General features: G+C 44.9%; 1 protein-coding gene across 1 annotated transcript in view; it reads left to right on the top strand.

The window, feature by feature from the left end:
* Positions 1–26,252, top strand: part of IQCA1 (IQ motif containing with AAA domain 1) — a 645,805-nt gene that overhangs the window by 250,068 nt on the left and 369,485 nt on the right. The window contains exon 7 of the mRNA XM_029606410.1: positions 15,911–15,995. Within this exon, the coding sequence (XP_029462270.1) occupies positions 15,911–15,995 (85 nt within the window). The remainder of the gene's footprint in view (positions 1–15,910; positions 15,996–26,252) is intronic.

Raw genomic sequence — 26,252 nt, 5'->3', positions numbered from 1 at the left:
GATGAGGCTCTCATAGGGATACAAATACCTGTCTAGGGAGTAGACATACTAGCAAGGCACGCTCTCTCTCTCTCTCTTTCTCTCTCTCTCTCTCTCTCCCCAAGCCTGCAGGATACTGAAGCAGGCTGTCTGGGAATATCATGAACCGCAATACCCCTTTACCGGCCTGTATCGCGAATGAAAGGGTTGTAGCTATTGGCTGCGTTAGGAGCCGCACACGATAACTTTACATATGCTCCACCCCAACTCCGTCCCCTGAATACTAAATTAAGAATTTGCATTCGCAAATCACGTTAACAGCTGTTAGCGTGATTTGCGAATTTATCTCCTGCGGTAACTCCTTAGAAAATGACCCCCTTAGTGCTTTTAACAGAGTATTAGAACATTCAGATATTGGGCAATAATTAGTTTTCATACTGGGAATTATATCCAAAATTTCACTCTTAGAAATTTCCTCAAAAGTATCCCACAATGCTGGTAAATTGGTGTCATCATCAAGATTATTACAAACAGGAGCAGTGGGGAGCTGTTTTAAAAGATTCTCATTTTTATTACTGAAAAACTGACCAGTTTGTTGTATATTTAAAGCCATTTTTCTTTTGATGAAAAAAGTTAAGGAAGGTGTCAAAGATTTCACAATATGAAAAAGTTCTTTAGATAGGTTGGAGACTGATTACATTTGAGTCAAAATAAGCAACTGCTTTTCCAAATCAACTTTCTGTCTGTAGTGATCTAGTTAAGTGAACTAAACTTCCTTGTTACTAACATTAGGTGATTTTTGCCACTTGTGCTCTAAGCATTTCAATTGTTTTTCTCATACTAATTCTTTGTTAAACCAGAGGGCTCTATTCTCTTGATTCACACTGATTCTGATAGGCTCTATGGAGTCTAAAGCCCTTTTTAAAGTAACCTCCTATGTAGTGACTGCTTCATCTGTAGAATTCACATTGCCATTGACTAATTGAGGAATCCAGACCTCTTTCAAGTTATTCACTTCAAAAAAGGACGTTTTCTGGAGACCTTTACTTGTGGGTAGTGAGAAGAAATAAAACTCGACTATAAACATCCGTAGAAATAAAAAAAAATGATCAGACCATGGGAAAATTCAATGAAAATTGCTAAACCAAAAGATTATTTTTTCACAAGAATTAAATCTAAAAAATGGCCATATTTATGAGTGTTCTGGTTAACAAGTTCCTGCCAGTCCATCACATTCATAGTATTTATCACAAACTCACAGCTTTCTGACCCTGCAAATTAAAATCTAAAAAAACCAGCAATGCTTTCATGTTTAAAACAAGTGAAAACAACAGTACTGAAATCAATGAGGGAGAAGAAGAAGATTGGGGGGGGGGGGGGGGCATAAATCAGACAAACTCCCCAGTCCTCATTAAATAGTAATAATACTTCTAGCTGGTCAACTGCTTCAACACCCGCAGTGGTCACATTTAATGATTTCATAGCTAAAATCAGAAGTCACCTCATCATGTAAAAGGCCTAGTTTGGGAGAAAATGTGATAGGTAATTCTAGTTACTTAAGTAAATTAGAGTCAGTTTTCTGCAAATAGGACTTCATTATTCAAAATAGATCAGGTTTATTCTTAGACGGATATTCCACATGTATACAAATTTTCTTCCAGATAGCATGATTATTAATTAAGAGCAGATGAAAAGAGAAAAGATCCCTAACCTTGTTAACCAGTTCCTTAGGAATAGTCACTAAGGTTCTTTTATATGATCTAGTATTGCCATAGTAACCTATTCCCATGATCATAGGGATGGCATTACAAGTCATGTTAAGTGAATAAGTTCAGAAATCGGCAACAAACAAATCGCACCAAGTAGTACACAAAGGAACAAACTCCTTTTGTGCAATCATTGGGCACGTGAAAAGGCACATGCCACAACAGTGTGTAGTACCTCCAGCATCCTCAATCTCCCTTAATACCCAGTGTGTTGCGGAGGTGGACCCCTGGCCCGAGGTAGTGTTGGCGCCACCCGTGGGGGAAGCCCCCATGGGTCCCCACTGTCAGGAGGCGAGGCCAAGCAGGAAGCAGAGGCCGACTGGAGCTTCGCCAATACCAGCCCTCATTCCCCGCAGGTTGAGCCCTTGGATACCGGGGCCAGCTGGACTTAGTCGGGCTTCCGTGTGGTTGATCCCAGAGAAAATGTCCAGAGTGCCAGGTGGCAGCGGAGATGAGGGGTTCCAGAAGGAAGAGACAGATCCAAGGTCGGGTCCTGATGAGAGTCAAGGCAGGTGGCTAAGGCAAGGTCAGGTCCAAGAAGAGGGTTGAGGCAGGCAGCTAGAGGCGAGGTCAAGTCCAAGCAAAGGGTCAAAGCCAAGGAGGTCCATCAGAAGGTAAGCAGGAACAAGGACAGGAGCTGGAGCTGGAACAGGAACTGGAACTGGAGCAGGTACTGGAAAAGGAACTGGAACTGGAGTAGCAACAAAGTGCATGACAGGGAAGCGTGGAGACCTGTTGCCAAGGCAGGCTCTGAACGTCTTAGCCTGGCTTATATAGTGGAGCTGGTTGATGTCATTATCTGGGGCCACGGGAGGCTTTCCCGCCACAGTCCCTTTAAAGTCCAGAGAGGTTGACAGGCCAGGGAAGAGGAAGGAGGCCGCAGTGGCACAGGAGGTCCTGGGAACACAGAAAGAATGCGAGCATGTAGGCGGCTGCCTACCACCGCCAAGGAGGTTGGGCTAGCTCTGGGGACCCAGCATCGGGTGTGAGTGAGCCCAGCCATGGGGCTGCCATGACCGGAGAGCGCAACAGTACCCCCTCTTACGCCCCTCTCCTAGAGGTCTGGGCTTACATGGATGGGTCAAATGGAATTGCTGGAGGAATCCTTTATCAAGGATGTTGGTAGTAGGTTTCCAGGAGTTTTCTTTGGGGCCTTACCCCTCCCAGGAGAGGAGAAACTCCCAACAGGGCCTCTGTTAGGGATGTCTAAGACTTCTTGCACCCTGTAAAGGGTGTCAGTTTCAGAAACAAGTTGCGATGATTCAGGAGTTCTATGAAACAGCCATGAAAGCACCAATGGTTTAAGCAGGGACACATGGAACGAGGTGTGTATTCCCAGCATGGGTGGAAGACGGAGCTGGTAGTTATTGGGCCAATGCGTCAAATGACTGGAAACGGGCCAATATATCTGGGAGCATAACGTTGGGAAAGAAGCTTCACATGAATATGGCATGTACTCAACCATACCCTATCACCAGGCTGGAATTCTGGGGCTGGCCTTAGGAGAGCATCTGAGGATCTTTTGGAATGCGCAGCCGCTTGTTGGAGCCTTTGATTCTTGCGGGTCCATAAGGCCTGAAGAACATCTACAGTCACTTGTCTGCTGAGAAGGAACTGTTAGGGTTATTGGCAGAGGAGGCCGTGGTTGTCTCCCATATACTAAGGAGAAAGGGGAGTCTCCCATGACTGCGGCGATGTGAGAGTTATGGGAAAACTCAGCCAACAGGAGCAGTTGGGCCAAATTATCTTGCTGGTCGTTGGAGTATGAGCGCAGAAACAATTTGAGAGAGCGGTTCATATGCTCAGCTTGGCCGTTGGCCTGAGGATGGTAGCCTGTAGTCAATCCAACCGAAATCCCAAATTTCTTGCACAGGATACGCCAATAAGGGGCAACAAATTGAGGTCCTCTTTCTGAGGTCTTGTGTTCGGCTAATCCATGGAGACAGAATGTGTGCAAGAGTGAACATTAGACTTATCTTTTAAATGGTGATAAAAACCATCCACAATAGCATTTCAACTGGTATACATTCTGTCTCTGTCTTTCTGCATACACTGCTGCTCGGCTTCAGCTTAAAACTAGCAGTGACCCGCCAAAAACTCTTAGCTATCTTTTTAAACCTAAACAGGAAGTCCAAAAGGTTCCGGAGGAGTGGCTAGAACTGTCAATCAACATTTAAAGCAAAGAAGACCACTCAACATTGTCATTTAAACCAGCTGGTGCTTCAGTGGCAAGGGTGAAGATCCACCATTGCTCTCGGTAATTAAGTTGATAGCTAAGATCGCCGCCACGATCATTTTTACAGATTTGTTCCAATATTGTCCATCTAAGTTCATCAAACGTATGATGCTTCTGTAGGCAATGAGTCACAAAGGGAGCTTCCACGTTGCCGGTATTAATGTGACTTCTGTGTTGGCGTAGGCGAATTTTAATCGCCCTGCTAGTGCGACCAACGTGCAAAAGTAGACATGGGCATATTATTAAGTAGACTACTTGAGCTGATTCACATGTGGTGTTATTGTTTTTCTTATATGCCCGTCCTGGCGGGTCACTGCTAGTTTTAAGCTGAAGCTGAGCAGCAGTGTATGCAGAAAGACAGAGACAGAATGTATACCAGTTGAAATGCTATTGTGGATGGTTTTTATCACTATTTAAAAGATACGTCTAATGTTCTACTCTTTATATTTCAGACACCGCACTAGTCTTCCACCCCTGATGAAGCCCACGAAACACGTATCGTGTCGAGTTGGATCTGTGTTGTTATAGACTGTTCTAACAAAGCTCAGATAAGTGTCCAGTTTCGCCTGCATAACCTTTAAAAAATGAAAATATTGAAAAAAAGTATCCTGGAGGAAGGCATTCTTCAGGGTGCTGAAGGCCATGATTGATTTAGGTGTCTATCGCTTGGGGTCGGTCCCCTTCTTGGTGAGCGCAGTAAGCGGTGCCACTAGTTAGGAGTATTGAGGAATGAAGTGCCTGTAGAAATTGGCAAATCCTAGAAACCGTTGTAGGGCCTGCAGTCCTGACAGTTGTGGCCAGTTCTGGATGCTGGTAGCCTTTTCAGGATCCATGTGGAGCCTGGTGGTTGAGACGATGAAGCCCAGGAAAGACAGAGATTCCCATTTGAACAAGCATTTCTCCAGCTTGACGAACAGCTTATGGTCCTCTAGCTGTTGGAGCATGCGTCTAACCTCTTGGAGATTGGATGGTAGGTCTCAGGAGTAAATTAGTACATCATCTAGGTACACATTGATGCTGGAATGGAGCATGTCCCCGAAAACCTCATTCATGAGGTGTTGGAAGACCGCAGGGGCGTTGCAGAGGCCGAAAGGCATCACCAAATATTCATAATGGCTGTCCCTAGTGTTAAAGGCAGTCTTTCACTCGTCGCCGGGTTTTATTCATACAAGGTTGTAGGGCCCTCGGAGATCTAATTTCGTGAACAATTTGGCTCCTTGAAGGCGATCTAGCAGCTCTGGGATAAGAGGTAACATGTACCGATCTCTTCTGGTGATGGCATTCAATTCACAATAGTCAATACAGGGCTGCAAGAACCCATCCTTTTTAGCTACAAAGCAGAAGCCAGCACCAGCCAGCGAGGTAGAAGGGCGAATGAACCCCCAGTTGAGGTTCTCCTGGATATATTTGGACATGGCCTTGGTTTCAGGCAGCGATAGATGGTATACTCAACTACGCAATGGAGTAGTACCAGGGAGGAGATTAATGGCACAATCAAATGGGCAATGTTCAGGTAGTGTCTCCGCTTTTTCTTTGAAGAAGACATCCGCAAATTCAGCATATTGTGGTGGCAGGGCAAGTGAGGTGGTGGCCAGAAGAGCCCTTGGCCATGAGACCTCTAGGATACAGGCAATGTGGCAATGAGATCCCCAGGAGGTGATTTGTAGGGTCTCCCAATCGATCCAGGGAGAGTGTTTCTGGAGCCAGGGTAGACCCAAAACCACCAGGTGTATTGCCTTCTCTAGCACAAAGAAGGAGATCTGCTCTTCATGGAGAATGCCAGTGCATAGCCTCTCCAGGGCGGTCACATGGGTAATCCTTCCTTGCAGAGGGTCCTCACAGATCGAAGCAATCACCAGCGGTGGCATCTGGGATATCATGGAAAGGTCCAATTGATTGACCAGGTCTGTGAGGATGAAGTTTCCTCTGGTTCCAGAGTCAATTAGGGCCTGGGTCAAGAAGGTGCCATTGGAATGGACAATAGTCACGTGAGCGGTGCACTGGGGAGTCAGAGTGGTGTAGCCCAGGGTCATCTCCTTGCTGACGCCTAGGCTCTGGAGTTTCCCAGCCTCTTAGGACATTGTGCCGCATGTGCCCCTTGCCAGCGCAGTAGAGGCACAGACCTAAAGACCACCTTCATTGTTTCTCCTTGGGAGTAATTTGGCTGCGGCCAAGCTATATAGGCTCCTCCCCTTGTGCTTTCCCTGGTATGGAAGCCGGAGGCAGCATCCTGGGCTGGGAAAAGGATGGTGTCAGGGGTACTGTCCTCTGACCAGGCCAAACTTCATGGAGACATTGCTGGATGCGGTGGTCAATAAACCCAGAGAGGTCAATAAGGCCCTCCAAGTCCTCGGGCAGCTCCCGGGCAGCCAGTTCATCCCTTATCTTAGGAGACAGCCCTTCCAAGCAGATGCTCCTTAGGCTATCCTCTCACCATCCTAGTTCCGAAGCCAGGGTGCAGAATTCCACCGCGTTCACCGCCAATGGATGCAGTCCCTGGCGACCATACCGTTGAATACATCCTGCTAGTTAGCTGGACGAAGTTATCCAGCTAACTAGCTGATCCGCACAGTGGCTGAAAATGGACCCCAAAATAGATAGATAGACATGGCTAGATAGACATGGATTAACAGGGAAGAGTCAACATGGTTTTAGTAAAGGGAAGTCTTGCCTTAATAATCTAGTAGATTTTTTGAAGGTACAAATAAATATGTAGGTAAAGGTGAGCCTGTTAATATAGTGTATTTAGATTTTCAGAAGACATTTGGCAAAGTCCTTCATGAGAGTCTACTGAGAAATTAAAAAGTCTTGGTATAGGACGTAGAAACCTATTGTAGATTGGTAACTGGTTTAAAAACAGGAAATGGTTATAGGACTAAGTGGTCAGTTTTTCAAATGGAAAAAGGTCATTAATGGAATACGAGGAATGTAGATAGAACTGATTATTTTGGGGGGCACAAGGTTAACATGGGTGGGCACTGTGGCCAGCTTCCTGCACCACCCTCACCCATTACCTCATTCTAGGTGGGAATACATGGCAGTGGCTACAAAGCCTTTTAATTTGTTGCAATACTTTATATCTCCTATCTTTTCATCTTCTCCATGCCCTGTGTATGCTGTTTTTCAAACTTTCTCTATTGTTAATGCAGCTACTTTATAGAAGAGTTAATCTATTAAACCACTGAAAAGCAATTATGTAAATAAGCTTTCAGCCTTCCACCTAGCCTAGGCACTCCAGAACTTTTAAAGGGATAATAGCCACTGCTATTACTAGCAACAGTAACATGGGATAGACTTAGTTTTTGGGTACTTGCCAGGTTCTTATGGCCTGGATTGGCCACTGTTGGAGACAAGATGCTGAGCTTGATGGACTCTTGGTCTGACCCAGTATGGCATGTTCTTATGTATGTTCTTATAAGAGGAGGAGGGATAATTACCTGCCAAAAGTAAACAGAAAACATTTGATGATCTTAAACTTTTTCGTGTCTGGCCCATGCACTGTAGTGTTTTCCCATTCAAGTTATCCCTCTTAAGGTGCAGGGAGTCATGGACTGTTAGTGATTCTAAAGCATCCAAGCCCTCTAACTCCATCATCTTTAAGGAGCTGACTCAAATGAGTCATGCTTCTTGTAGTAGGGGCCTAAACCAAAAGAAAGAGGGCAGAGGCCCATCTATGGCTGTACCACAAGGATCTGTACTGTTCAATGTATTCATAGGATGCAGAAAAGGGTAGTGGAATAGAAGTACATTTAAATAAATAAATAAATAGATAGGTAAGATGATAACATTTGCAGATAACACAAACGTTTTCACAGTTGTTAAAACAGCAGAGGATTGTGAGGAACTGATGCACAAAGGGAAAAATAATACCAATACAGTTACACAATGTTGGGTTCCATATTAGGAATCACCACCCTGGAAAAGGACCTTGGAGTCCTTGTTAACATTGAAACCCTCAGTTCAGTGTGCAATGGTGGTCAAACAAGCAAACAGAATTTTAGAATGATGTGGAAAGGAGTGGAGAATAAAATGGAAATATCAAATTGTCTCTGTATTGATCCATGATGTAACTGCACCTTGAATATTGTGTGCATTTCTGGTTGCCCCATTTCAAACAAGACATAGCAGAACTTGAAAAGGTGAAGAGAAGAGCAACAAAAATGATAACGGGAATAGAATGGCTTCTCTTTGAAGAGAAGCTACACAGGTTTGGGCTCTTCAGCATGAAAAAGAGACAGTTAAGAGGGAACAAGTTAGAAGTAAATAAAATCTTGGGTGGAAGGAATATATAAAGGACAGTTATTTATCCTTTCAATTAATACTAAAACAAGGGGACATAGCATGAAATTAACAACCAGCATATTTAAAACAAATTGTAGAAAGTGCTTTTTCACTCAACTCACAATAAAGCTGTGGAATCTATTTCCAGTGGATGTGGTCAAGGCAACTAGCAAAATGAGGTTTAAAAGAGGTTTGGACAAGTCCCTGGAAGAAAAGTCCATAAAACATTATTAGCTAGGTAGACTAGGTAAGACCATAGCTATCCCTGGGTATGAGTAACAAGAAATATACCTATTTTGGGGGGATCTGTCATGATCCAGGCTGGCCACAGTTAAGGAAAGGATGCTGGGTTCATTGGACCTTGGTCTGACCCAGTATGGTGTGTCTTGTTTCTCATGTCCATTTCAAGGGAAGAACTTCCTTGTTGTGGGAGATTCCTGTTTGAAGAATGTTTGTGAGGACTGGTATAGCCTCATAAACATCTTCTGCAACAATATTAGCTCTTCAACAACTGTGGGGCAGATTTTAAGAGCCCTGCTCACCTAAATCCGCCTAAATCCGGGCGGATTTAGGCGAGCAGGGCCCTGCGCGCCGGTGCGCCTATTTTACATAGGCCTACCGGCGCGCGCAGAGCCCCGGGACTCGCGTAAGTCCCGGGGTTTTCAGAGGGGGGCGTGTCGGGGCGGGCCCGATCCGCGCGGCGTTTTCGGGGCGTGTCGGGAGCGTTTCGGGGGCGGGCCCGGGGGCGTGGTTACGGCCCGGGGCATTCCGGGGGCGTGGCCGCGCCCTCCGGACTCGCCCCCAGGTGGCGTCCCGGCCCGCTAGCGGCCCGCTGACGCGCGGGGATTTACGTCTCCCTCCGGGAGGCGTAAATCCCCCGACAAAGGTAAGGGGGGGTTTAGACAGGGCCGAGTGGGTGGGTTAGGTAGAGGAAGGGAGGGGAAGGTAAGGGGAGGGCGTTAGAGAATTCTCTCCGAGGCCGCTCTGATTTCGGAGCGGCCTCGGAGGGAACGGAGGTAGGCTGCGTGGCTCGGCGCGCGCCAGCTATACAGAATCGGTAGCCTTGTGCGCGCCCATCCAGGATTTTAGCGGATACGTGCGGCTACGCGCGTATCTACTAAAATCCAGCGTACTTTTGTTTGCGCCTGATGTGCCAACAAAAGTACGCCAAATTGCGCTTTCTGAAAATCTACCCCTATATATGCAACTAATGGGCTACTGGACACAGTCATGTCAGAGAATGGGTTTGTTTTCATATCTGATGACGTCAAGGACTTTGAGTAAAGAAACCTAATTAGGGCTATCACTGGTGCTTCTATCTGCCTCCAGTCAAATTGCCTGGTAGAGCTTAAGGTGTGGTAAACAGACGATGCTTTAAAGGGAATCATTGAAGTAGATTATTTTCATCTCTCAACAATCATGCCTTAGACAGCTATGGGTATCAGTTCTGTAGAGCTGCTTATGGGATGCCACCAGAAGACATGCATACATAGACCATCTCAATCCTGAGCTCATTATGGAATTTCAGCTCAAGCTGGAACAGGAGCTAGGGCATGAAATAAAAAGGGCACAGTTGGTGTGTTTTCGGGCAAGATTTCAATTTACCTGGCTAGCATTAAATATAAGTGCAAACTTGGTAAAGTTATCAGGCTAACTTTGGTCAATAAAAAACATGTCCTAGAGTTTTTAATCTTTTTGGGATAGAGGATAAAGGGGCCTTCATCTCACTACATTTTTAAGTTTCTGAAGACTGGGGGAAGGGGCCCTTGGCCTGCAACATTGTTACGAGGAGAAAGGGCATTTCGGCCCGCTACATTTTTAACTTCTGAATATTGGGGAGATGAGCCCTTAGTCCACTACATTTTCAGTCTTTCAGGGATCAGGAAGAAGGTGCCCTTGGCCTGCTTCATTTTTAAGCTTCCAAGGATTAGGGGAGGGGAAAAGGGTCCCTCGGCCTGCTACATTTTTAATCTTTCGGGGATTGGAGGAGGAGAGAGCTCAAAGGTTGTTGCTATGCTCTTTTGGTTTATTTATATAAAGCCAGTATCCTGTAACAGGCCAATGATAGAGTTACCCAAATAACTGTATCCCAGTAATTTTAGCCAAGTATATTCAGTCGTAGACTTGCCATGATGAATATTTGGCTAAAGTTATCAAGTAACTGTACTCAGATAACTTTACTATTGGCCAGCTTACTGAATATTGAACAGTGTGTTTGTTAGTGGTTATGGGGCTGGAGCAAAGTAGGTTCCTGCTTCTATCATCGAGTTTACTAGACCTCTGTCATGAAAGGTCCAGATCACTGAAGGATAGGTCTGGCGTCACAACATTGATCAAAAGAAAGGTCAATCATCCTCAAACATTAAGGTGCCTCATCAGTCTATGGAAATTCCTTTTGCTTTGACATTGTCATCCTAGAAGCACCAATTCCTTTTTTAGTTCAGTACATGATCATTTTGCCAGAGCCACCACTTTGTGAGGATGATGCTCTTGGCTCATAAAGGACTGAGATTGATGTACAGTCTTTAGAACCACCAACTGAGTACGAGGGTCTGCAGAGCTCAGTGTAATTGTGGGTGGCCCTTGTGACTGGTTGATTACATCACATGAGTGGAGGGGGTGGGTATTACTTATGCAGCATGGAGCACAGTAGCTGCATGGAATAATCAGGTTCTATGCTAGACACTGTCTTGGTCCTTACTCCTGTTTTTTTATCTTTTCTAGTTTGGCAACTCCCACTTAGGTGAATGCTGGTCTACATAATTAAAGTTGGTTAATATCTTTTGGCTCCACCTTATATTCTACGCCTACCACATATACTTGTAAAATTCAGCATATTACATGTTGGATAGAGTATTCTTTTCAAAATAAAAAAATTCTGATGTATAGTTCTGTTTTTTCTTTCATTTTTAACATTGATATGCTGTTAAAGATGCAGTTCTATGCTATCATTGACTTGTTTATAGAAAGATGTACAAATGACTTCTTTCTGATGTAATCTGTTAGCAATGCTGAACACTCACATGTCAGTGACATACATTATGTGTACTGAAGGTATTTTAGCAAAATCTAAAATACAATTAGGATGTTTGCTAATTACAGAAATATTGAATTAATGGATTAAGGTATTACATATTTAATCTTCTCCATTTAAGCATCAGATGGGCATGGCTACATTACTTGTAGTTTGTTAGAAACTTAGAAATATTTCTATATGGATAGAACTGTATCTCTATTTTTTCAAATAATTATCTACTTGTCAGAGCAATGCAGAATACCTAGGCAGAAGGAGGTAAGCCTATGTCCTTCTCCTGGTTGATTTCAGGAAGACTCTTGAGGGTGGATATTGGAAGCAGGAAAGAAATGGGAGATAATTATTTAGAAAAATAGGGAAGTGATCAGAGGGAGGGGATTTGGGCCTCAGACATTTTTACTTTTTGAACAATGAAGGGGATTAGGAGGTGGGGGATGGGGGTTTGAAAAGCAGCAGCTTTTTTAAAATTAACAGAAGGGGATCGTGAGTCGGGGGTTTGTGTCATTAGACATATTTTTAAATGCAGGAGGGAGGAATTTCAGGCTTTATGTGGGGTTTATGTTTTTTACTTAACCCACTAACATAGTGTAAAAGTCTGTGAATACATAGTGCATGTAGACTTTACTGAGTATTTTCAAAGCAAACTTACCTGAGTAAATTTGTTTTGAAAACACTTGGATAACTGACCAAATACATGCACTCATTCTCTCGCTTAAAGTTATACCTTCTTTTTCAAGGGCATAACATGCATGCATACATTTATGGCCATATTTTTAAAAAGAAAACGTACAAACGTAAGTGCTGACAGTGCCCCCCCCTTCCGAAATGCTTCTCATTATGCATAAATGTTTGTGCAGACTGTTCCATGCACTGAGCCTGGATCAATTTTAGAACCAAATTTTAGAACAAGCGTTTATATACATAAAACCTAACTGGCTAAAGGGGTCATTTACTATGCTGCTATATTACCACGGGAAGGGCAAACTATTATGGCAAGGGGGGGGTGTTGACATTTGGCCATTTCACTTAAACTAAGTATTTTGAAAAGCAAGCAAATTCAAAATAGCTTATACTAGGGACCATCATATTACCCCGTGAATACTGAGGCCAATTGTTTAGGCTTTCAGTCTTTTCACCGCTCTGGGTGCACTTTAATCATAGGCCAAACATGAGGTTTTTTTGATTTTTTTTTTAATGTTTTATATAAAAAAGAGATATTTCCCCCATTTTGCATAACCCGACATGATATCACGTTTTGCACACGCTGCCTCAGGGGTCTGCCCGTATAACCTCTTCAATCAGTGGAAAAATGTATCTCACAAGGCTATTGCTCTGAAATAAAGAGAACATTTTTAAGAGAATATAATAATGACACGTCATTGGGATAAATATATTCATATCCACTTCACTGAATATATCTAGCACAGTACATACTCATGAAATAGAGCGTGTTATTTAGATTTAAACTTGCTGAACCGCTGCACCCCCTTGTCAGACAACCATTTAGCGCTGCACTGAGCATATGAATTATTTAAAAGGTAAGCCCACATTACGTCAGCTGTCAGAGAGAATGACAGAAAAGTGAAAAAACTGGATGTAATAAAAATAAAACAATAAACTACAAAAAAAACAGTCCATTCAATTTCACGGTTTAACCTGTGAGGAATAACTGTATGAAACTGAAACACCCATTGTTGTTCACATTGTCTTAATGTTTTAATGCGATTACCTCCGTGCCAATGTGATGGAAGAAACTCCAAAATGGTCCATTGAATATTATCAAAACTGTGGGCCGCTTCTAAAAAATGAGAAATCATTGGTGCCTTAATTTAGCCAGTTCTTAAACAGCTTCGACGTTCGATAAAGACGGGTCGTCATCATGCGTTTCGTCATACCAATATACTTCAAATGACACGAACAGATGATCATATACACCACAAATGAAATTTTACAAGTGAATTCAGATAGTAATCCTGTCCAGAAGGAGATTATATGGTAGACATTGGACATTTAAGGAGACAAAAACTGCAATTACAGGCATCTTTATTATAATCACAGACTCATGGGGGATTATAAAAAGCTGATTGAACAACATGATTTTTCAAATTTGGGCCACCAGAGAAAGTAAATCAAACTGGTGATTGAAATATGGAGTGCCCTTTCTGCAGAATAGACCAGTGCTTTCAGATAGCACTGCAGATAGATGCAGAGGCAGAAGTGTGGTGCAAAACTTCAGTCTGCTGGTTTGAATCCACCAATTAATTTTTATTTGAAAGTAAAAGATCACAATTAGAGTACAGAGCTCATTTGGTTTTCAATGAATACTAGTGGCCAGTAAGGTATCTATCTTGTTTAGTAATAAGAATGTCCAGAAAAGAAATCTGAACTTCATGATAATTCATGGTAAACTTCAAAAAAGGATTAAGGGGTAGTTTTTCAAAGGGTTACGCGCGTAACTTACATGCGTAACCCCGAAAACCTACTCCTGCGCGCGCCAAGCCTATTTTGCATAGGCTCGGCGATGTGCGCAAGCCTCGGGATGCACGTATGTCCCGGGGCTTTGAAAAAGGGGCGGGAAGGGGGTGGGGTCATGGCGGGGCACCAGACCAGATCGGGGGTGGTCAGGGAGCAGGACTGAGGCCTCCAGCACAGTGGCTGTGCCGGGGGATGGCGCGCCAGCAGCTGGCCGGCGCACACAAGTGGCAGGCGTAACTATTGAAAACAAGGTGGAGGGGATTTAGATAGGGCTGGGGGTGGGTTAGATAGGGGAAGGGAGGGGAAGGTGGGGGGGAGCGGAGGGAACGGGGAAAGCCAATGGGGCTCCCCTAGGGCTCAGCGCATGCAAGGTGCACATGTTTTATGGTTATTGAGGAAAAAAAATAGCCATAAAATATAGTGAGGCAAAATGGGAAAAAATGTGCAATTGCAGCCTGCTTCACACAAGGCTGCCATTGTGTAAAAGGACCACATGGGCCAAAAATAACCCTCCCTCCCAAAAATCAAAAATCCCCCATGGGGATTTGGTTAGACCACTCACCCACTCCTTCCCTATCACCTATTCTGCAGCCTGAAAAAAGTTATGAAAATAGAATTGAAAGTCACAAGATAACACCCCTTCCCCCTGCCCCCATTCCTAAACCCCTCCCCTTTGTTTAAATTTGGCCCCCATACCCCAGTATCAGCCCGCCTGTCCCAGATTCCTCCAACATAAAACAAAATCCCCAGTACCCTAGTGGCCTCACCTCCACCCCTCCTTTCACAGACCCCCCCCCCCCTTACCTAATAAAAATAGTCCCTGGTGGTCCAGCAGTGGCCTGGAGTGCACTCTAGCCTCCGGTTCAGTCAATGCCATTTTGCAAAATGGTGCAGGACCGCCTTTGACCTTATCACATGATAGGGGTAAAGGCCAGCCTGCACCATTTTGAAGGATGGTGTGAACGAGCCTGGAGCCTAGAAGGCATTTTAGGCTGCTGCTGAACCACCAGGGTACTTTTTCTTAGGTAAGGGTGGGAGAGGGGTTCTGAGACCACCTGGTATTACGTTTATGTAAAAGGTGGTAGGGGTGAGGTTACAAGACTACCAGGATTTATGTTGGGGAAAATTGGGAGAGGGTAGGGTAAGTTTGAATGGGAGGATTTGGGTTGACGGGGTCCAATTTTAATCAAAGGGAAAGGGTTTGGAAAGGGAAGGGTGGGGTGGGGTGTTTCCAAGCAACTTTCTATTATATTTTTTAAACTTTTCTAAGGCTGTGCCACCTTAACAAGGGGATTTTTGCATATTGGAAGGGGGCCGATTTAGGACTGCTGCAGCCCTTTAAAAAGCATCGCAGGGACATTGGGATGTGCGTTAGCTCCCCAGTGCCCCTGGGATCAGTTGGCTATAGTTTCTGAGTTTTCATTAAAATAATGTGGCTTCTTTTTTTGAGGCAAGCAGCATTATTTTATTAGCATAGAATTAACTATGCATTAGCTACTTTAAATGCATTTGGAAATGTTATGTCTGCAAATACATACAAAGCAGCTAATTTTAATAGGGGATGGATTCATGTTCGAAATATCTCATGATTTTACCATGATATGCAGTTATCTCATTATAAACAACATTTTATGCATGATAAATGCCATTTTTTGCACATTAATTACTTATCGCAGCTTAGTAAATGTACTTTAGTAAATGTACCTAGATGATTAAATTTTTACCAGCCAGATCTAGCTGAATTTGCAGCTGAACACCTGCCTGGTTAAGTTGAGCTGAAAATTTGGGTAAATGTAACTAGTTAAAATTAACTGGTTATCTTGGCCACTCAGGAGCTGTTTCAAAAACAACCTCATATCTTCAGAGAGCTTTAGAATGCCATTGATCTGAGACCCTAGGTAATCTGTTAGAGCAAACATAACAGTAAAGTAAAGAGAAACAGAACTAGAATTATGATTAACTATTGAACTTGTATGGTTATTTCTTGACCTTCCCATTTATGTCATTAGAATATTTCTGATCCTACTCTTATACTTTCACCCACTTTCCCACCTTCTTTGTCTTTCTCTAGCGACTGACTAGCGTGGGCTTCTATTGTACATGTGAACTAATGTGTTTTGCCTTTCCTTTCATATACAGGCATGCAACAGGCAAGTTTCCAGAATTTCCCAACAAAAAGATAGGAGGGTCCAGTGTTCTTTTTGCTGAGAAGACACCTGAGGAGGTATTACTGCATTATTAGTTTGAATACAGAAAATAAAATACAAAAAAAAAGTTACAACCAGTATCAAAATAAGCATTGCAAGTAAAGATTATCCCTATTCAGAAAAAGCATTTGGTTATGTTGAAAGCATACAGACTGGCTGATTGGGTATTTTCTTTGAGGACAAGCAGGGTGGCGGACCTCACACATGGGATGACATAATCAGATAGAAATTTGATTTCAAAGTTTCTAGAAACATTGAGCATGCCCTACTGGGCATGTGTTTGTGTTGGAGCCCCTTCATTCTCATCTTTTCCATGGAGTCCATCAGTCATGGATCTCTCGTCTCTCTTGCTGTTAGGGAACTATTTACTTCCTAAACGTTCAGATATTGGTCTTTGCAGGGTCCCGAGGCCTTTTGTCTTCCCCTTTAAACCACCGAGGTATGTTTTTTCATGTGTTTGCAACTTCTCTTTTTTTTGGCAGCCACGGGGTGCTTCAGTACCAGTGCATTGAAGCAGCATTGGTCACAGTTTTTCCTGACATCAAATTGTTTGATTTCACTGTGTTAATTTTTCATCTGATGTTCCTGAAAGAGAAGAAAGCCAGTGGCTTTGACATCTGCCCCCCCCCCCCCCCCCCCCCCCGTATGAGAGGATCATGTCTATCATGGATTCCCATGATAGATATGCCCTTTGTCTGGGAGCTGACCATAATGCGCAAGGATGTTCCCTCTGTGCAACTGTGATCCTTAGAGGGTGTTGAACGAGGCTTGCCCTTATGGAAAGTACTTTGGGATTCGTGAGTCCAGCCCATCAGTATTGGAGGTATTAAAATCGAGGGAACCAGGAGCTGCATCAACCACTGGTGGTACATCTGTATCAGGAAGAGGGCTTTGATCCTCCTTGACATCGCATGATAAACAGATGGAAGATAGATTGTCATCTGTCTCATCCCACCCGAAGAGCGCAAAGGGTTCAGCTTTTTCAGTTCTGGTATCAAGAAGATCTGAATCACCATTAGTCTCCATCGATACAAAATGCATAGCAGCAGCCTTGAATCCCCTGGAGCATTCCTGTGAGGAGGATAGCTCATCCTCTTTTCAATCCTGGAAATTGTGTCATTCTCCAGGAATCCAGATGTCAAGCATCTTAGCCCTGGTATCCCAGAAAAACTGGTTTCTCCTACTGCCTCCCAGGCTGTGTTAGTATTGGCAAATTTTGAGGAGGAACTGGCTAGGAAAATCCAGGAAACTCTGGAGCAAAAGATGCAGAGCATTGGTGTACTGGCTTTGCAGATGAAGATCTAGCTAATACTGGAATCCATTCTGGCTTCCAGTGGAAGAGTCCCATTGGGGAAGGAAATTTCGCTGAAGTGCTGGAGTTTATACTGTCTTGAAAAAACAGTTGACCGGACCATGTGTTTTCCATTTGGTCCGGTCAACCTTTTTTTCAACACAGTATTGAGAATCTTTGCACTGGGTATTGGCACTTACAGACTCACCTGGCTCAAGCTGCAGACCTCCAACTGAATATCCAGGAAAGACTCGCTGATGTGCCAGCTGGGAGTATCTCTTTGGAGATAAGGGCAAGGAAGTGGTGACTCAGGTTAAAGACCACTGTGCAGCAGTAAATGCCCAGCTAAGGTTTCATGATGGTGGCCATGGGACTATGGGGCTGTCATTGCTTAAAGAAGCTGATGTCCTTGAGTAAGCCTTCCCCAAAAGTACTGAAAAACCTTGGGGTCTGCATAGATCCCCCCGTCCCACATCCCTCCCTCTGCTCCTGCCGGCAGCCCGTTGTAGAAATAAAAAAATACATTTTATATGTTGGTGCCAGGCCCCACCCCTAACCTTTCCATCCCTCCCCTTGCTAACAAAAATATGCCCCCCCCCCCGAGGTCCATTCCCCCCACCCTAGCTCAACCCTTGGACTCCCCCACATAATTCTAACCTTTTTGGTCCAGTAGAGAGCTGGATCTCCTTCCTAAGCTATGGGCCCAGTAGCTGCCAGTTTTTAAAATGGCGTCACCCAACCGTAGTCCACATGATGGGACAAAGGTCAGATAGAATCATTTTGCAAAATGGTGGTTGACAGGCCCAGAGCCTACGGGGTGTTCTGAGCCCCCATTAGACCATCAGGGATAGAATTGTGATTTGATGGGATGACTGGGCCTCAGGGAACTAGATATGTTTATGGATAGGGGGATAGGGGCGGGGCCTAGTGTCAAAATGTCTCTCTAGAATTGAATAATTCAATATAGTATATCTAGCTCTTCCCTTAGCTCCAATCAAATGACTCCTACTCCTTCAAAACATTGCTTCACTGGCTTCCAGTGATATATAGAATCAGGTTTAAAGTTCTTTGACTGACTTTTTGAAGTGTTTGCACTGGTATTCTTTTTATTTATTCAAATTGTTAGATTCTTACTAGTCAGCATGATCAGTCCAATTGTCTCAACATGGTTTGTTACAAATTCCTTTGCCTATGATAATTTGATTGGAATAGACACATTGTACATTTATTTGCTATGAAGCACCGGTACTGTGGAATGCATTGCCACAGAACATTTGATCTGAGTTAAATACATTAAATTTAGAAAAGCCATAAAGGCCTGGCTGTTCAACCAGGCTTTTGATTACCAGCATGATAAGGTGTTCATTGTTGAATTAATTTAGAGTTCTGTGTATGCTTTATTTTTGATTAGGTTGTTAAGCTATGATATTGATTTTTCTTTTGTGTTCCTTGTTGTATTGTGTTCATTTAATTTAGTGTATTATATCTAAACCTATTCTATTTGTACTGTGTTTATTGTTACCTATGATTATGTATGTTATTTTGATATTAAAATGCTGGTACACTTGCATTACAGGTGGCATATTAAATACAATAAATAATAATAATAACATTTAAACAGCTCCCAGTGCCTTACAGAGACAAATTTAAAACCATATGTTTAACATTCAAAACCTTAAAAGGGAAAAGGCCCAGACTATATGAAGAACAAACTACCTCTCTCTCTCTACACACTAACTAGACCTCTAAAGCAATCTCTTCAGCTTCTTGACCCAGCTGACAGCGACCTTTTCTTTTTGGCCTCATGACCCAGCTGACAGCAGCCTTTTCTTTTCGGCCCTGTGGCCCAGCTGTTAGCAGCCTTTTCTTTTCAGCTCTGTGGCCCAGCTGACAGCAGCCTTTTCTTTTCAGCTGTGCAAGCCCACCAATTCAGCAGCCTCTCTTCCACTACACAGACCCGACAAATGTAGCAGCCTTTTTTCTTTGGTCCACAGGGAAGAAGTTGTTATTATGAGGCATTAACAGTCTGCTTGGAGTTAGCAATCTGCTGAGAATCTGCTTGGTGGTTAGCAATCTGTTATTCTGTTATTGATCTGATGCCTGATGGGAGAAGTAATCAGATAGTTGAGGGTGGATCCTTGGACCAGTGGCAGATGACCACGCCCCCGGGGAATGATCCCGAGAGGGACCACCGGTCAGGCTCAGAGTTAGGAGACAAACATACACTAGTTCTTTATTAGACAGTATACTGAACCATCAGAGATGGCAGTAGTGAGCTGGCAAGCCCGGCTGGGCTGTAGTCCCTCAGATACTGGAACAGCGATCCCTGGAGGCTGAGCTGAAGAGAGACTGAGATATAGTGAGTAGGGAGGTTGTGCAGATGTAACACTCACACAATGTACCAATGAAGCCCAGGAGCTGGAAAGTATAGGGCCTCGAGCGAGTACCTGGTTCCAGGGAAAGCTCAGAGAGAATGATGGTAACTCACTGATGTAGCTAAGATAGTTGGTAGTGAAGACTTCCAGGCAAATTCCAAGACCTTAAATATCTGTCGCTGGTGACATCATTTTCGGGGGACGCCCCCGAGGTTCGTGCCAAAGCCGGTACTTCAATCGGGGCCGCGCCATGTGCGCTCCCCTAGGCCTCCAAGAAACATGGCGGTTGCAGCGTCGAGCCAGTTCGGGAATGCCCGAGGACAAGTGGCAGGAGAACGCCGCGATAGCCAGTCTTCCCGTGGACAGAGAGGGAGGCGCCAGAGAGGTAAGGAGGGCGGACAGAGGGCGTTGGGCACCGACGGACACAACAGAAGGACCCAGTGGAGCACAAGGCCATCCCTAATCTGGAGCAGAGTAGCGCAGCAATGTTTTGTGCAGTTGCTTGCAGGCAGGATAAATTGCGGATTAAAAAAACTGTCAGGAGCCTGACTGCGACTCGGGATTCGGGCCCCATGGGCCCAGTGCTAACAACATCCCAGCTTGTAAGTACTATCCAGAAAAATAAAGTATACTTTTTACAGCTTCTAAGGATGTTGAAGAAGAAACCAAAAGCCAAAATATGTACCTTTAGCAACTTCAAGATCTGCATTTTTGGGTGCTGGATGTTCATCACCAATTCCCATGAGGTCTGCTACAAGTAATTGGGCCCAGATCATGATATGGCTACCTGCTACAACTGAGAGCACAACAGTCTTGGGCATGGAAAATGCAGGACTTGAGAAGAGCACTTAATGGGAAGTGCTGGCATGAGTCTGGGCACCGGAGTCGCTCCTTCTCCTGGAATGGGATATTAGACTCCTGGCATGTGGAGCTGGGTCAGAGTTCCTGTTACCTTTTCTATCCCAAGAGCTCTCCCCTGTGGCACCGGTGTCTGGATCTGCCAAGGGTAAGGAGTCAAGCAAGATGTAAAGACTTTCAGCACATGAGGAAGCAGGGAGGAAAGTGCCTAAATTTGGCCTGCGTCTGGTGTGGGCCCTATTGGAGCCGAAGAAGCAGAAGTCAGTGCCTTTGCAGGGTTTGTGGTTTTGGGCCCATTGTTGGCACCAAGTGAAAGGCAGAGCCACTTCCATGCAAGTACCATTCCCTTTTATGATACAGAATGTTGCCATAGCACATACTTCTATTCTCCCCAGACCCCAGTCCAAGGGAGCTGCCTGTGGCATTGGTGCAAAGCACCCACTCAAAGGTACCATTAGCTCACTTGGTCCAGAGACTCTCAGTAGTACCATCTACAGCACCATCAATGCACAGGATCACAGCGTCATTAAGGAAGGCATCAGTTCAGGCTCCGCTTGCAAGGAAGAACTTGAGAGAGGCCCAAGCATGGAAGACTGTTTAAAGTTAAGTTCAAACAGTACAATGTACCTCGTGCCACATACCTGGAGCAAAACACTTTGGCAGTGTTGCATTAGATTGAAGATGAACCTATGTAGGTCTCTGAAGAGAATATATCTCCTCCAGCCCTGACACAAAGGACATTTCAGCCTATGGAAAGTTGTTTCTAATGGGAGACTCAGTCATCAGAGGAACTAATTTGGTAACTCAGACCTAGATATACAAAGACACGTTATATACTCCACCTGCAAAAACATCGCTAAGGAGACGCGCCCTCTCCACAGCTGGTCTCCCTCTTTGGAATTCGCTCCCTCCAGACCTCCGCCAAGAACCCTGCCCCCAGGTATTCAAAAAGAAACTCAAAACTTGGCTTTTCATTCAAGCTTTCTCCGAAGGATAATGCTCTCCGATTCCCCCCCCCCCCCCCCCCCCCTCAAAAGGCCCTCGCTAGAGTCTTCCTCCCCTTTTAGGCCCCCTAGTAATCCCTTCCTGACTTACTAATGGTCTGACTTAGTTAATGCTCTGACTTTGTGAATGCACCATTATATAACTCCCCCTAACATGTCCCTCACGATACGGACTTATGGTATTTTATGCAGTTATTTCTTTGACCGTTACTCTTATTATTATTATTTTTACTCCATTATACAATTGTTCTTCTGGTTTGTTTTTGTTTCTTGTTCCATGTACGGCCATAAGGCAACAGTTCAGTTCTATGTAAACCGGTGCGATATGTATCCTATACAGGAACATCGGTATATAAAAGTTATAAATAAATAAATAAATAGATTCATCAAATCAACTTTAAATATAGTGAAAATAGTGGCCGCAATAAAAAAAAAGAGTTGGAGTTAGGCTAATTTGCAGCCTGCTGCATCGTATCTGTAAATATTGCACGTGGCAATGTGTCAATACACACGGCATTGCGAAGGCGTGTTGCGTCACCGTATGGCATGTTGCGACAGCACGTGGCACGTAATTTTACACGGCTAGCATAAATTAGTGTGTGGTGCCTTATTTTTTCAGTTTATATATCCCTGCTTCCTGCAGCTGCCTCTTTGAGGATGTGTTACGAGTTTGGAGAGAGGAGGTAGGTAGGTGTTTGTGGCTAGTTGGTGGTTCTTCATAGTGATTTCTAAATGAGTTGTCTTGTTTTCTGTTGCCATCTGTTTTCCTTTACCTCGGTCTTTTGTCTTCTTTGTTGGAGTGAAAGTTTTTGTTTGTTAGTCCAGTTTGTCTGTCTTTTGGTGGTGAAGGAGAGTGGAGGAGTGAGGAGGAGTGGTAGAGTGTGTGAAGGAGTGAGGAGGAGTGGAGGAGTGTTGGTTGACAAGTGGTGTTTGTGTGAGGAGGAATGAGGAGGAAGGAGTGTGAGAGGTATGGGGAGAGAGAAGAGGAGGGAGGAGGCAGGAGAGGATTCAGGAGGATGAGAGCAGGAGTGCTAGGGGAAAGGAAGAGTAGGAGTAGGGACAGGGACAGGAGTAGAGATAGGCAGGAGGGAAGGGATAGGAAGAAGCAGGAGGGGAAAGGGAATAGGCAGGCGAGAATGGAAGGTGGAAGACATCAGGCTAGGATACACAGAAAGAGTAGAGGGAAAGAAAGTTGCTAGGGCAGGAGGGGGGAGGAAGAGAGGGGAGAAGGGAGTGGGAGGGAGAGTGAGGAAAAGGAAGACACCTCTCCAGAAGTGGAAATGGCACCCCTTTCTGGCAGCCAGGCAGCAGGATGCCCTAGTCTCAGGGCTATCAAGTTCAGCATCCAAGATAATGAGATGGTCATTGCAGGGGTCCTGGAGCATTATGCCATGCTGTTTGGCAACCGGGTGGCCAAGACCTAAAAGGCATCCAAGGGCCAGATCTGGTGCAACATGGGTCAGGGCATCTCCAGGCACAGCGGAATCCAACGAAGTAGGGAGCAGGTGGCCCACAGGTATTGGGACATTAAGGCACAGCTGAAAGTCAATATAACAGCCAGAAATAAATATATATGGCAGACTGGAGGAGGAGCCCCTTGTCCCATTGTCCTCACCCTCATGGAGGAGCACCTTGTACAAAGGCTGGGACTGGATGTCTTCGAGGACATGGCTGAGTGGCTGGACACCACTCGAACTGCAACCAGTAAGTTCACCTCACCTGTAAATGGGCAGGCAGCAATAGGTGTGCCAATCATTTGGCATAAGATATTCACAATGCTAAGAAGCAAAGTGCACCTCTGATGCCAAATGAAAAAAGGATACTTGCTGCCATTGGTACTTATGTCTTATGTTTTGTTTCTACAGCTTCACCCACGAAGCAGCCAGTCCCAGCCAGGAATCCCCAGGGGCCAGCCAGCAAGCCCCAGGGTCCAGCCAGCAAGCCTCAGGGACCAGCAGTGCAGAAGTCCTTTTGCACAGGCCCTTCCTGATGGATGCCCAGACCCAGGTGAGCGAGGAGGAGGAGGGAGGAGCAGCAGCAGCCACAGGCTCAGGAGTCATTGCAGATGCTGCAACCCCTGGGTTCACCCAGTCCACTCAGTATGTCCCTCAAAATCTCTGGCTTCATGGAGGAACAGAGCCTTGAGTGGAAGCCTATAGATTCATCGCAATCTCGAGCCAGCACACCACAGCGCCAGACTGAAGCACCACGCCCTTGGTAGGTGCAGCTCAGAAGCCCCATCATTTCATATTTGGAGGCCCTAATTCCTGAACTCCATACCACTGTCACAGTACTGCTACCAGTACTGGAACCAGGCCCGGCACCAGCACCAACAACATTCCCGCCACCAACATAGGAGGCCATGCACGAGCAACTGGACCAGCTGGAAAGGAGGCATGGGGTCCACCTCTTACACATACGGGCAGAGCTATTGTGCCTCAGACGGGCTGTCATCAGGCAGAACAAGATTCTGCGAGATCAAACTGCCGCAAACACACAGAATGTTACGACACAGGCTGCAACAGTCAATAGCATGACAAATGAGCTGACACAGATCCTGCAAAGAATGCCCGAGCAGCCATCCGAGTCTTCCCCAGCATCACTGGATTCCACACCCCACAGTAGTCCCCGGGCTGACACACATCAGAGGGTAGGCCCCCAAAGAGATAATCTCTCCCAAATGGCAATCCACGACGAGGCAAGGGCCCATAAAGGACCAAAGGTTGTGGCACTGAATGCCAAATAAGAAGAGTTGTACCAACATTCCTTGGGCAGGCCCCTCTACAGAGTTCCTGTGCCAGCTAGATGGAAGAAGCCTGCTGGGCCCGTTCTTATTACAGAGTTCCTGTGCCAGCTAGCTTGAACAAGCCTGCTGAGCCCGTCCTCACTATGGAGTTCCTGTGCTGACTAGATGGAAGAATCCTGCTGGGCCCATCTTCACTACAGAGTTCCTGTGCCAGTTAGATGGAAGAAACCTGCTGGGCCTATCCTCACTACAGAGTTCTTGTACCTGCTAGATGAAATAAGCCGGCTGGGCCTATCCTCACTACAGAGTTCCTGTGCTGGCTAGATAGAAGAAGCCTCTGGGCCCTTCCTCACTACAGAGCTTCTGTGCCAACACGCAGAAGGGATGGCCTCCTGTCAGCCATTGAGGTCCAACAGCCTAACTCTAAATCCCTCCTCAATACTCTGCCTATATTCCATCCTCCAGTCATGGTCCAGCTGCTGCCTCTTCTTATAATATCTCATCTCTTGATCTGGATGCTGGTGTCTCATGGGTAATGATTCAGATAATGATTCATATGGACTGAACCAAATCACGGTGAACCTAGAAGATGTGGTAGACCTGATTGACAAACTTAAGAGTAGTAAATCACCTGGACCAGATGGTATACACCCCAGAGTTCTGAAGGAACTAAAAAATGAAATTTCAGACCTATTAGTAAAAATGTGTAACCTATCATTAAAAGCATCCATTGTACCTGAAGACTGGAGGATAGCTAATGTAACCCCCATATTTAAAAAGGGCTTCAGGGGCGATCCGGGAAACTACAGACCGGTTAGCCTGATTTCAGTGCCAGGAAAAATAGTGGAAAGTGTTCTAAACATCAAAATCGCAGAACATATAGGAAGACATGGTTTAATGGAACAAAGTCAGCATGGCTTTACCCAAGGCAAGTCTTGCCTCACAAATCTGCTTCAAATTTTTGAAGGAGTTAATAAACATGTAAGAACATAAGAAAATGCCATACTGGGTCAGACCAAGGGTCCATCAAGCCCAGCATCCTGTTTCCAACAGTGGCCAATCCAGACCATAAGAACCTGGCAAGTACCCAAAAACTGTGGATAAAGGTGAACTGGTAGATGTAGTGTAGTTGGATTTTCAGAAGGCATTTGACAAAGTTCCTCATGAGAGGCTTCTAGGAAAAGTAAAAAGTCATGGGATAGGTGGCGATGTCCTTTCGTGGACTGCAAACTGGCAAAAAGACAGGAAACAGAGTGTAGGATTAAATGGACAATTTTCTCAGTGGAAGGGAGTGGGCAGTGGAGTGCCTCAGGGATCTGTATTGGGACCCTTACTTTTCAATATATTTATAAATGATCTGGAAAGAAATACAACGAGTGAGGTAATCAAATTTGCAAATGATACAAAATTGTTCAGAGTAGTTAAATCACAAGCAGTTTGTGATAAATTGCAAGAAGACCTTCAGGCCGATACAGTAAACGGCGTGGGAGAGCGGACGAGCGCCCGCTCTCCCGGCACGTGCACAGGACACTCTCCTGTGCGTGCGATTCAGAAAAATAATTTATTCAAATTAGGGCCCGCGGTAAAAAGAGGCGCTAGGGACACTAGCACGTCCCTAGTGCCTCTTTTTGGACAGGAGCGGCTGCTGTCACCGGGTTTGACAGCCGATGCTCAATTTTGCCGGCGTCGGTTCTCAAACCCGCTGACACCCACGGGTTCGGAAACCAGACGCCAGCAAAATTGAGCGTCAGGTTTTCAACCCACGAGCTGCGGGCCGATTTAAATTTTTTTTTAAATGTTTGATTATTTTAAACTTTTGGGACCTCCGACTTAATATCGCCATGATAGCAAGGCTGCTATCAGCTCCAACATTAGACCTGTACTATAGCTATTGGGGGTGCCACTTTTGCTTTCTGTCATCTTTTTTGGAATCATGATTGTGCCAAAAGAATAAGATGCTTAGCCTGTATATATAATGTTGCCATTTCAAACAATGTTTG

This window comes from Rhinatrema bivittatum, chromosome 6, assembly GCF_901001135.1.
Source record: "Rhinatrema bivittatum chromosome 6, aRhiBiv1.1, whole genome shotgun sequence".
Lineage (NCBI taxonomy): Eukaryota > Metazoa > Chordata > Amphibia > Gymnophiona > Rhinatrematidae > Rhinatrema > Rhinatrema bivittatum.
Note: the sequence above shows the minus strand (reverse complement) of the source record. Positions and strands in the feature narration are given on the sequence as shown.